Source organism: Mytilus californianus, unplaced genomic scaffold (assembly GCF_021869535.1).
Source record: "Mytilus californianus isolate M0D057914Y unplaced genomic scaffold, xbMytCali1.0.p SCAF_7, whole genome shotgun sequence".
Classification (NCBI taxonomy): Eukaryota; Metazoa; Mollusca; class Bivalvia; order Mytilida; family Mytilidae; genus Mytilus; species Mytilus californianus.
The window spans coordinates 100,730,340-100,744,243 of record NW_026262723.1 but is presented as its reverse complement, the minus strand read 5'-3'; the positions used below and the strand labels follow the sequence as shown (position 1 = coordinate 100,744,243).

The 13,904-nt window shown below is 30.0% G+C and overlaps 2 protein-coding genes across 2 annotated transcripts in view; one reads left to right on the top strand and one right to left on the bottom strand.

The window, feature by feature from the left end:
• Positions 1-186: 186 nt before the first annotated feature.
• Positions 187-2,721, top strand: LOC127709885 (uncharacterized). The gene is made up of 2 exons (XM_052215568.1): positions 187-338; positions 1,924-2,721. The coding sequence occupies exons 1-2, from the start codon at positions 199-201 to the stop codon at positions 2,216-2,218; spliced, it is 435 nt and encodes a 144-aa protein (XP_052071528.1). The 5' UTR covers positions 187-198; the 3' UTR covers positions 2,219-2,721.
• A 4,682-nt stretch (positions 2,722-7,403) lies between these two features.
• The window catches only part of LOC127709868 (uncharacterized), a 43,541-nt gene continuing 37,040 nt past the window's right edge, over positions 7,404-13,904 (bottom strand). The window contains exons 15-16 of the mRNA XM_052215545.1: positions 13,459-13,539; positions 7,404-12,934 (exon numbers count right to left, since the gene is read on the bottom strand). Of these exons, the coding sequence (XP_052071505.1) occupies positions 12,630-12,934; positions 13,459-13,539 (386 nt within the window). The 3' untranslated portion in view covers positions 7,404-12,629. The remainder of the gene's footprint in view (positions 12,935-13,458; positions 13,540-13,904) is intronic.

Below are 13,904 nucleotides of genomic sequence, written 5' to 3'. Positions count from 1 at the left end.
AAATTTGAAACTGTTCAATAACTAGAAAAATTAAATGTCACATCAATAACTACACAAAGTAACTTATAAAGTTTGCTTAAAGTTTGAAAATTTATCTTACTTTTTGAAATAAAATCTTAATTGCACAACAAAAGACCACATATATCTGTTAAACGCTCAAGAATCTTTGTCTCTTCAGCGTTTTAACGAGCACCTGCAATGGAGACCACAGATGATAGCAAGGACACAAAAATGTCCTTGTCCAAAGAAGACATTGCTTTTAAATATTTGCCTATAGCAGGAGCTGTTAGCTATGAAATCTTTTCTTTGAATATCATGAACCCTAGAGAATTCTCAAAGTGAGTTGTCAGATGATGGAAAAAGATAAAATAAATGATAGGTTTTATGTATGAAATGCTTGCCACTGGACGTTAACAGTGCTGTCAAGTCTTGCGCAATTAGCGTGAGACTCCCGCTTTTTTTTTTGCTTATTTGGCGGCACTTTCCATTGATCTATTGTTTTTTTCTTTTTGATCTTTACAATTTTGTCAAATCTCACGCATTTGCTTCATGAAAACTTTTTTTCGTAGCAAGGCATCACAGCAACACACTATAATAGCCTTTCAATAGATATAAGAAGATGTGGTATGAGTGCCAATGAGACAACGGTACCTGAGACAACTCTCCATCCAAGTCACAATTTGTAAAAGTAAACCATTATAGGTCATTATAATTATTTGGACTAAAGTATAGTAAAACCTGGGACTATTATAGTATAATAGTCCCAGATAAAACATACTAAGATTTTGTTTATACTGTTATGTAAAAAGTTTTAAAACAGTTATAATAAAAAAAAAAACAGTTAGCATCGTAATAAAACAATATCGTCACCTAAAATGACTGCATTTTCCACCTACATGACCATCAATATCCCACCCCTAAAGGCTGTCTACAATATGACTGATTTAAATTTCCTCCTTCGAAACAAATATTTTTATTATAAAACTTATATGTTTGATTTGATTACCTAAAAAGATATGTCACAGTGTTTTGGTTATCATTAATTAATTGGTGGTTTCTGATCGATTATTGATCTTCAAACATTGTACAGCATCATTGTAATCAAAGGGGAGCTGATATAAGCTCCATAAAGTTTCACAATGAGTTGATTTCACCTGTCTCATGTTTTTATCAAAATATAGTTTAATTAAGTGACATACTTACAAAAATTGGATATTGGTTATCATGGTTATTGTTGGGATGTTCTGTTATTTGGTTAAGGGTGTCAATGAAAAGTATTCATGGTAAGGATTTCTTCAGTTTAAAGTAGAATGTGAGGATTCCACTTCAATCATTCTTCAATAGCTTTGATATTTTACTTTCTTAGTAGTTCATATGTTTAAATTCATGGTTTGATATTTATAGAGAAGTACTCTTCATATGCTATATATCTTTCGTATAGTTCAAGCAGAATAAAAAGATCTGCCCTCTACCTTTAAGTCATTCATGCTTCTTAGACTTTGGCAATATTTGTTTCAATAAATGATTCTATTAGACATGCTTATAAAGTTCTCACAATATACCATTGACAGATATTTGGTATGCTTTTGCATTATGGTTCATATGTCTAAAGTACAAGAAGTATTTAAGAATATTAAGATTGCAGTGTTGACAGTTGAATAAGAATCTAAAACCCTATTTTCGAAAGAAATGTGAAGCCTAATTTTAGCCATATTCAAATGAATTAAAAATACCTGGTAATCTTATTAATCTATGTAAGTTTGAAGACTAAGAAGTATTTAATAAGTGATATCCTCTCCAATATACATTGATAAATATTCCAATCCATAAATTTTCTTCTGCAAAAGAGGAAAGTCACATCTCTGCTTAAAAGTTTAATTTTTGGTCATGATAATTCTAACACTCACCATTTTATACTTTCAGTGTGGTTGGTGATAAAGATATCGTATTGGCCAATTCTATTTGGTTCAATGCTCACATAGGACTAGGACTGTACATGTACAACCAGAAACATCTTCAAGCATTGTCAAATAGGGATAGAATAATGTATTCTGTATTTGGAACATGTATATTCAACTTTGGGTCAGTATTATTATGGGCGACTGCCAAACATGTTGTTCCAGATGTACCAGTATTTAGGACTTTATTAGGACTTGCCTCTGGTTGTGGATTGTTGTATGTAGGCAAAAGATACTTAGATCATCTTAATTCATTATGATGACTTAACCATGCTGGATTTGTTTGATGATTATTTCCTTGTTGATTGTGGATTAGATAGATTTCTCAAATTTAGTGAAGGATATTTTTATAGACCATCTTACATATCACTAACCAGTAAACCTTACTACAGCAGTTTTGTAGTATTGTTTGTTACCAGTATGTCATAAAAAACACAAATTTTAAATATGTTTTTAGGATTCCATACAACTGTTAAACAATCAATATGTATTAACTTTATACATGTACCTGTATAATTCTATAGACTGTAATAATACATGTACCACAAAACTATATTTTTTTTTATCATAAAGGATAATATCAAACTGGTGAAATATGACATGACATCTATTTGTGATGGATTTTTTTCTGTGATATTTTTCTAACAAATGTTTTTGGTTAATTCAGTGACTAATGTTGATGTTCATCAAATTGAATTTCAGACTTATATTATTGTTTGAATTTTATAGACATTTATTCTAATAAACATTTGGAAGAAAGTAATTTAATAGTTTAAATATTACTTTTCTGCTTGCCATATAAACATAGTCTGAAACCATAATATGGATATCATATGATTGCCAATGAGACAACTTTCCACCAGAGACCAAATGATGTTAAAGTTAGCATAGGTCACAACTTGCCTTCACCAATGAGCAAACCTATACCTATAAAAAAAACACATGACAAATGTAAAACATTTCAAACGAGAAAAAATATTTTCTGATTTATGTACAAAAAATAAACGGAAAAACAAATATGATATACAGCAACATTAATGACAACCACTGAATTACAGGCTCCTGATTTGAAACACAGAATGTGGCAGGGTTGAACATTTTTGAGGTCCTTGAGGGGTTAAAAGTATAGAATTTAATTGTCAATTGGTGAATCCAGAATAGATTAGTAAATGGATGGATGTATGATGGTTAATGGATATACACTCATCCAGAGGTTGCAGCCTATTCTGAGTTTCCCTTAAAACATGTAAAATGTGTAATACTCGTATTAGAGAGTGTAATAAATGCTTGATGTACTTGTCTCAAAAGTCTACAAGTACATCCTATAACCACAAGGTAAGATAAATGTTTATAGTAGGTTGACCATGCATTATTTCTGCAAACTTTGATTAAATTGGCTTTTAATTCAGAGGGAAGCAGCTGGTTTCAATCAAAAGCCTGATGGCGGCCATATTTCATTACAAAATAGCAAAAATTAAGTTCCACCCTTCACAACAAAACCTTCTGGGTTAAGAATTTAGTTAAAGTTTTAAGTAATTTAGGGAAAAGAAATCCCCGATTAAAAAAAAAACCATAGTTCAAACAAGATATGTCGTGCCTGCTTTAAATCAAAATAAAACAAGCGGATACACGCTAAAATATATCACCTACCTTATCTATAGTGATTGAATTTATGCTGAAAGACTTAAAGAAAAAGATTATACTATTGCTTATAGTATCTGTGAAACAGACACATTTAAGAAAACTGAACTATAACCAATGAACCATGAAAATGAGGTCAAGGTCGGATAAACCTTAAGAGACACATATACACCATACAAGCATTCCATACACCAAATATAGTTGACTGATTACTAATAGTATCTGAAACAAAGATCAACCACAAACAATTAACATTGACCAGTGAACCATGAAAATGAGGTCAAAGTGATGAAACCTGACCAACAGAAATGTATACCTTACAGTCATTTCAACGCCAAATATAGTTGACCTATTGCAATATGGTATCTGTGAAACAGACATGACCACAAAAACTAAACATTGATTAATGTAGCATGAAAATGAGGTCAAGGTCAGATGAAAACTGTCAGACAGATATATACACCTTACAATCATTGCATACACTAACTACAGTTGATATATTGCTTATAGTATCTGAGAATCGGACCAATGGACCATAACATTACATTGACCTATGAAGCATGAAAATTGAGGTCAAGGTCAGATGAAACCCGCTAGACAGACATGTACATCATATAATTGTGCCATTCACCAAATATAGTTGACCATGAAACTTTAACCTTGATCGCTGATCCATGAAGTGTTATCAAGGTCAAGTGAACCCTGTCTGACAGACTTTTAGATCTTTTAAAGATCCCAAATACCAGATACCAATCCTATTACTCATAATGAATGAGAATGAGGTAAAGGACAATGGACATATGACAGATAAATAGTTTGTTACATAAAGCATCTGTATACAAGATAAAAAGAATCAAGATCTTCTACCCTCTGAAATGCAAAGCTTTGTTCAAATAGTTAAGGCAGCTGTTGCCAGAACAGCATCATTATGTCTCACATTTCTGCGACTATAATTAATTATTTTAGCCACAGTTAAAAATCATAGAATTTAACGACTTGAAATCAACCACCCTGTAATTTTGTATAACTCTATGCTATGACATAAAGTTGAGCAGCAACAGTTGATAGCTTGTCCACTTAACCATTTTTGTTTGAATTGATTTGAACCTTAACAACTGAATTGAAGTGGACCCTAACACTTGATCTGAACCCTTAAACTGACTTAATCTTGATCCCAAACAACTGACTTGATCTGGATCCTAACAACTGATATCGGGAAGCATTCTTGTGTAAATTAAGTCTTGCTTAGACCTTTTTTACAAATATTTTTCAACTGAAAAATATCATATCTCTCTGACTTAGTTGCTACATCCAACTTAACCAGTCATTCATGGGCTTGAAATAAGTTTAGTTGATCAAGTTGTATATTTCACTTTGACTTAAAGATGCTGAGATCTTGACCTTTCTTCAAAACTTTACTTGAATATATAAAAGATCTGAGTTCCAATGTCCCCTGTGTAGCGCCAAGGACAATAACTAAACAATTTTTTTTTTTGTTCTTTAAAACTTTTTATTATTAATTTATAGAAATTAAGGGTGAAAGCACTTACAATACAAATTCAATATAATAAATATTTCCAAGGGGCACAGCTTTTAAAAAGTTGATTGGCACTGATTTTCGATCTCGACTGAGACATTGCTGATATAAATTTTGAAAAATCAAACAAGAATTGTACATATGAGAGTGCTAACAATGCAATTTTCCATATTATTATTTTCAAGGGGCATAACTCTTTAAAAAAAGTTTAAAACTTGTCCCAGACATTGCTGATATAAGTTTGATAATAATCTACCAAAAATTGAACAAGTGAGAGGACTTACAATGCATTTATCCATATAAGTGATATTTCCAAGGGCATAACTCTTTTAATAAACAGCTGCGCCATGAGCGCATGATACGCCAGTCGCTTTTTCAAAGAAAAAAGTTCAATAACTTCTCAATGACAAATCAGAAATTTATGAAAAACTAAAGGCAGGTTATCTTAATAGATATAAACTAGTCACTAAAGTTTCATGAAAACTGCTCAAAGCACTTTAAAGATATTGTCTGAAAACTGGAAAATTACCCCTTTTTTATGAATAAAATCCCATAACTCGGAAACGTAAAATCTAAGATTTATAAAAATCAAAAGGGAGCTTACGTCAATAGATATAAACAATTCACCAAAGTTACATGAAAACTGCTGAAAGCGTTTTTGAGTTATTGTCCGAAAACTGGAAAATCCCCCTTTTTTTAATGAATAAAACCCCATAACGGGAAACGTAAAATCTAAAATTTACCAAAATTGAAAAGGAGCTCATGTCAATAGATATAAACAATTCATCAAAATTTCTTGCAAATTGGTGAAAGTTTTTTTGAGTTATTGTCCGAAAACTGGACAATCCCCCTTTTTTTAATGAATAAAACACCATAACTCGGAAACGTAATATCTAAAATTTATAAAAAACGAAAGGGAGCTTACATCAATAGATATAAACAATTCACCAAAGGTTCATGCAAATTGGTGAAAGTGTTTTTGAGTTATTGTCCGAAAACTGGAAAATTACCCTTTTTTAATGGATAAAACCCCACAACTCGGAAACATAAAATTGAAAATTTATATAAATCGAAAGGGAGCTCATGTCAATAGATACATTTAATCAACCAAAGTTTCATACAAACTGGACAAAGCATTTTGAGTTATTGTCCGACACATGGACGACGGACGACGGACAATGGTATACCATAATACGTCCCGTAACCGTTGATCAGCACTGATTTTCAAACTGTTACAGTCTGATGCATTGCTGATAAAAACCTCTGATGTAAGTCTGATAAAAATCTGGCAAGAATTGTAAACATGAGAGTGCTTACAAGACCTGACGCATAAATGCGCTGATGCATGGATGGACAGACACACGCCCGGTACTTGTATGTCAACTGCAATGCATAGTGATGGGGATAAAAATAGGTATGATGTGGTTCATAAGTGTTTCTCGTGTCTCGTTTTTTATATAGATTAGACCGTTGGTTTTCCCATTTGAATGGTTTTACACTAGTAATTTTTGGGGCCCTTTATAGCTCCTGTTCGGTGTGAGCCAAGGCTCTGTGTTGAAGACCGTACTTTGACCTATAATGGTTTACTTTTATAAATTTTGACTTGGATGGAGAGTTGTCTCATTGGCACTCATACCACATCTTCTTATATTTATGAACAGGGGCAATTGTATATCTTATCTTATAATCACTGGCTCTGTTAGATTAAATCTTAACAATTTACCTAATTGGTTGCTCAGATATACTTTCTACTGATTCACTGGTTAACCAGTATTAAAGTTTAAGTTCATAGACAAGGTTTGGTTAACTGCATTAAAAGTTGATGTTCAAAGACAATGTTCACAGTACTTTAGGGATACATAGTTCTATGATTATGTAGTGAAGTTTATCCTGACATCCTTTCTTAAATCATTCTGTATTGTTCATGTCTGCATGTTACTGGTAGGACCAATGCACAGTAAAGTTGCACAAAGCATGAATCAACATTTAGTTTGAAATATGGCCAACCCTTAAATATGGATGATTGACACTTTTACATTTACATCAACACACTATTTAGTTAAAGTGAAATAATAAACAATAAATTTTAAACTTTGAATAGCATACAGTTGTTCAATATATATTTATTTTACACACATATGCTTGGTAAATTCTGTTAAGTGTCTCATTGACATTTACTGTGAATCTTTTTCTTCATATTCAATGATTTTAAACATATATTATTACCCTGCTTCTTACAACACATAACAGAAAAAATCAAAATCCAATACTGATTGACCATTTTATTTAAACATAAACATAGATAGCTACAAATTAGACACAATCATATCTTCACTTTAAGTGTATAAATATACATTATGTTGGTCCAGCCAACAGAAAAGAATTTCATTAAGTGGATTTCCTATTAAATTAAAATACATCTATCATAAAGTCAACTGATAATTAAGCATCAAGACTTTTACCTATATTTGTATGTATAATTCTTTTAAATGACCTGTATATTCAGTAATAATATTGGATTAAGCAATTTTTAATTAATTAAGGTGTAAATTCCAACACAGAAAAACTAGAAATGTTGAAAAATTGAACTTCATTTTTAAATAGTTTTAAAAATTTCCAAATTTTCAAGGTTTTTACTTTAAAGCAATTTTAAGCAGAAATATGCTAAAAGCATTAGTTTTTTTTTTCTTGTTTGATTTTCAGTTCTAATAATATTTCACCTTTTGTCATGTAAAAGCTGCCATGAAGTACTTATTCTATATTTCTATAATCACTAATTCATAGTTATTCTCATAAACAATTAAGGCTTATGCATAAGAAGAACTCAATGAACAGGAAAAAGTAAATAAATTGGATTACTTTTCTAGTTTTCAAAGGGTATGAATAATAATAACTCATAACTCATAGTCATCATATTTCTTTAAATCAAACTTAAACTGTATTTTTTTTTTAATTTATAGTGCTTTTGCTCAAGAGAAAACAACAATGGTTTTCACGACTTCATCTGAAATTACTTATTTTGTAGAAAACATACAAAAAGAAGACTACAGGTACATTTTCGATAGAGGTGTAAGAAAATAAACATGTATAACACTAAAACAATCATATTTGATTCAATGTATAAAGCTACACAACATTTTGCATAAATAGCAATTCATAAATTCTCATTAAAATTTGGAAACTTTTACGTAAAATTATCTAAAACATAATGATCAGTAACATTATTATGTTTAAAAATAATGATAATTACCAAAAAAGCAGTTCACACATTTTCATAAACGTTTCACATAAAATTATCTAAAACATTACCAGTATCATTATTATGCTTAAAAATTTACATATATACACAGAACAAAATTAAAAAAACAATCATACTGTTGATTTTCTTTATCTAACGGTTTAAATTTCATAAAATATAAGTAAAAGCATCATCTACCTTTAACATGTAAAAATTGGCATATCTGACCAGGAGATGTAATAAAATTAATAAAACTATAGTCAAAATGGTCAACAAATAACTTCAGAACAGCAAAAGTGACACCACCCAAATCCGAACTTGATCTGTCTTTTTTGGTAATAAGCATTTGAGACAACTAATGTAAGTGTGTGGAAATGGCAAATTTAGCAATTTTTCCATTTATAGAGGGACATAACTCTAGAACATTGAAAGTGACGCCACCCATATTCAAATTTGATCTGAGTTTGGTGGTAATAAGCATTGTGTATAAGTTTCATAACATTTGGTTGAGGCAACATAAAGTTGGATTGCAGAAACTGCAAATTTGCCAATTTTTCCATTTATAAATGAACATAACTCAAGAACGATGAAAGTGACGCTTCCCAAATCCAAACTTGATCAGTGTTTGGTGATAATAAACATTGTGTTGAGGCAAACTAAAGTTGAAGAAAGAAAACTAATTTTGGTACGTACCGATGACAAGGGTAAAACTTATTGCTAAATCATGAAACGTAGAGTGTCTTATTAAATTCAAAGGTTTTATTATGCTACAGTACACTTGCTTGACATTTCAAAATATTTGGGACACAATATAACAATCTTTTTATCTACTGTAAACCAACTTATTTTCATGCATCTCTTTTTTGCGTTTAGCTTTTCATGGCAAATTTTTGTTGCAGTTTATTTTCACAGTTTTTACAACTTTGTTGGTGTATTCATCTGAGATAAGATCAAAGCTTGATAGATTGAAGACAATGTGCAAATCACTAAATTAGTTGGTTTACAGTTAGACCAAATCTTTTTACATATGGAGAATTTTAAATAAACTTCTGTGATAGACATATAGAAAATATCTTTTTAGTTTTATATAATTGCTCTTTTCTAGAAGTTAATGAAAGAGGTTGGACTGAAGTATGTATTTATTAACCAATATATTTTTCCTATAAAACAGGAAATTTCAATATGATGGAATGTGTTTTTAAATTAATATCATGATTTCATCAGAGATTATTCTTGATAACTATCAAATGGATGGTAAATGTAAAAACAAGATGTTTTGAAAAATGAGGGTCAAAATACTTTCTCACTCTTGTATTTTTTGGGTTCTGATATGTTGTTTGGTTGCTGTCTTTAACATCTGTACATAAGAAAGTAGTTTCTAAATTCAAACAATTAATTGACATGTCAAAAAGTGTTTAAAAAGGTTTGTTTTGCATTTTTGCTTTCACAATCATAACTTGTGAGTTTGCAACTATGTTTAGGAATTGTCTAAAGCTCTCTAGCTGAACCGTATCATATAATTCAAAACATTTCTTAACATGACATTCAAACAGTTTCTATAGTTTTGTTAGAAAATAAATACTACTAGAGGGTTTTTAACGACCTTGACTATACATGAGGGTCTCCAATGGTCGGTGAGAAATTAAATATCACAGTTAGTTTCTTGCATAGAAGATCAATAAATCAAAAATTAGCAAAATCCAAATCACTACACATTAAAACATACACATGATTCAGAATTAAAAAACATAAATAGTTAAACATTCATACTGACAATTATGAAATAACAAAGCTATAATAAAAAAAAGTATACTGAAAATTCATCAGTTATGATCAGTATAACTGATTATCATGATTTAGGCAAAAATTTTCTACCAAGATTGATTGATTGATTGATTGGTGTTTAATGCCACTTTCAACACTATTCTGCTATTTTTTGGTGGTCAGTTTTTATTGGTGGAGGAAGCCGGAGTTCCCAAAGTTTTCTACCAAGAATTAAACCCCTAGTACTCAACCTCAATTCTGCATAGACAGTAAAATAATTAGATATAAAAATTACAATGCAAAATTGTACATGATATGAATAATTGCAAACTGTCTTTTTTTAATACATATTTACAAATGTGAATCAGTAAAAAATTGTTTCCCTTGTATAAAACCTGGAAAGCTATTTTTTATTTACATGATAAAATGCAATAACCTTTAATAAATGATATTATTTTATAAATATTGTATAATACTATCCCATGTAATTTAACTTTTATTCTTAATTTTAAAGACTCAAATCAATTACCATTAACTGTAGTCTTAAAATTTCTGAACATTTCTTAAAATTTACTATTCTTGAGTGATCGGAAAAATTATATTTATTTTATCAAAGGAAGTAATTGTTAAATTTTTACCATTGTTTGTAAACCGGACAGCTTGTGGCTACTCATATAACTATTCATTTGATTAAATTTTGTCATTTTTAACCAAATCATGGATCAAAATTAAAGATTGCTTGAAAAAAAACTTTTATCTAAATACCATAAGGATTTCATCAATGAAGGACATAGAGAGAGAACAACTGGAAATGGTTTATGGCTAATTTGCAGGGACTAATTTGGGAAAGAATGGACGGACATTTGAATGAAAGGATAAAAATCTTCAAAAGAAAAGTATAACAACAGTTCAACAGTCTGTTTAAATTATGATTGATTATGTACAATAAAATGACTTTAAAACAGTATATCATATACAAATAAACAACAGATCTCACCACACTTCATTAACATTGAACAATGGTGTAAATAGATTTCAATGTTTTGAATAGAAAGATTTGGATTTCAAGGATTGTAAGTGAAGCACATAAAATATATATATATATACATAAACAATACACAGCAGTTAAACTATTATACTACATAAAGAAAACAATAAAGTTCACGCATAAAAAAAAAGAAATATTTAAAACAAAACAGAAATAAATTATATTATATATTTTTTTAAAACATGTTAAAACCAATCAAATTGTCATTGGAATCAGATTGATAAATTTTTGGATAGTTGTATTTGCAAATATATTTTTATCATTTCAGAAAGTAATATCTCATTCTAAAATGAATCTAATACTACAAACATTGCAGATAAATATCATTAACCTGTATAGTTGCAAAGGAAATTATATTTTGGAAAAACTTTACCTGAAAACTTAAATGTGAAACTAAGATAAAGCAATATAACATAATTCAGACAAGACATATTATCCTTACAGCCAATCTACATACAAAATATTTTTGACCTATCATGTATCATGACTGAGGAAAAGATTTAATCCTGAAACGTTACACGACCACTAGAGCTTGGAAAAGAGGTCTAAATAAGGTGACAATGACTGAGTGACAAGGTTTAATCATCAACTAGAGCTTGGAAAAGAGGTCTTAGTAAGGTGACAATGACTGAGTGACAATGTCTAATCATCAACCACCTTCATTCAAAAATAGATTAATGTGGATATGAAAAAACTGTTTCCAAATCAGGCCTAAGTTTCTGGTTCATTTAAGCCCCTTCTACCTTTATTCTCTGAAACCAAAAACAGCTATCTTAAATCTCATTTTTACTTGTATGAAAGAACTTTTTAATGATTTTAAAGAATAAAACTCATAAGAATTAAACATAAAGTAAAAAGGGAGGGTGAAATATTAGAATGTCTTCGTGCAAAAAGGTTCATGCATATTTACCACACGTTTCCTTCCAATCTGGTTTAATTCAAATATATCACCTCTAACAGTGCTGTAACCATTACTTAACCAAATCCTTAGTTATAAATCTGTGACATTTCATTATGCTTTTTAAAAAAAATCAACTTGGATGTCCCATTGCATTATTCATATTATATAAACAAAAGAGAAAATTACTTAGATAGAATTTAATTTAAGGATGTTTGCTCCTATTGTTTTTGAATTTTTGTCAGATATTCAGAATCCTCTAGTTTTATCCATGTAGTTCTAATAAAAAATTTGCCCGCATATCCCTACTTTTCTTTTTATTATTTTATTACATATAGTTTAAAAAGCCATATTTAAAAATCTTATAAAATCCTTGTTATTTTTTCATAGTTTTTGAAAGAAAAAAGGTGCCAATGTTAAACGCATGAAAAATCTAGAGAGAATCACTTCCCACCAAATTTTCAAGTGCTGATATCTCGAAAACAAGCACATAGACCCTTCAATTTTTTCCTTAAGTATTTTAGCTGATAAACATCCTTCCTGTTTTAACCCCTTCCATAATAACTATTGCCCTTTGACCCCATGTATTGAGTCCACTTCTGTCTACTGAGTGGTAAAATTTCAATGTCAGCAATATCTTTATCCTTTCGGTTAGGGGTAACAGTAGACTTAATTGAGGCAGGAACCCTGTGATCCTTGTCTGCAATGATGTTACTCAAGGTGACCTTTTTAACATATGTCCAATATACAGAACTTCTATAACTGTACCCACTGTCAACTGTTTCTCCAGTCATACCAACTAACGATACAATGTCAAGTAAACCATCTCCATCAACATCTCCTACGGCAGCTATATAATAAAAAAACTTATATATTTCAAAATATCTTACTAGGTACTTGGCAAGCAACAATTAATATATACTTTTTAAGTAAAAATCCATACATTAAAATAAATTCAAAAATGTCAATTTTATTGTTTGAGGAAACCTAAGTATACCTTCGGTAGACTTTAAATATTCAATAATGAACTGACAAAATCAATACAACAAAATACCGAGAGAAAACTGAAATTCTGAAGGACTTAAAAATATCTGAGGTCAGTAAGATGGTATGATTTTGATACCTTGAGAATAAACAAAATTAATAAGGGTGCCATTGTGGAGCAAGAACTGTTTTCCCTTCCAGAACACCTGTGTTCACCCCTGGTTTTTGCTGTGGTTTGTATTGTTCAATCTTTAGTTTCTATAATAAAAAAAACCAAAGTTCTCTTTTGTCAAATTTGTTTGTCTTTTCGTCATTTTGATTTTTTTGTCATGACATTTTTCTTCAACTTTTGAGGTTTCTTTATGCCTCTTACACATTATTCTAACGTACCTGTAGTTCTGTCATCTGGCATGATTACTATACACATAGTAATATTAGCTGTATCTGTTTCATTAGCATGTCTTGGAACAGCTTTAAAAAAAACACTTGAAATGAATTTTTAAACCAGCTTCTGAATTTTCATAAAGGAGTCACATTTTGAAATATCCATTTTTTCCTATGTGAAATATTTAAATTTTCTTTATACATTTACAAGAAGATAAAAAGAATAAACTTTTACAAAGAGATATGTCTCGCCTTTTTGTTATTTTGATAGTAAAAATAATAAAAGATAAACTGTAATCACAGAGATATGTCTCGCCTTTTTGTAATTTTGATAATGCAAATGTTGAAATTAAAATAGCAATACTTTAACATGTAAGTTATGCAAGTATTCAAAGTCAACAAACCATGACTGAAGGTACATGGCTAAACAATCTCCATGGAAATGAGATGTG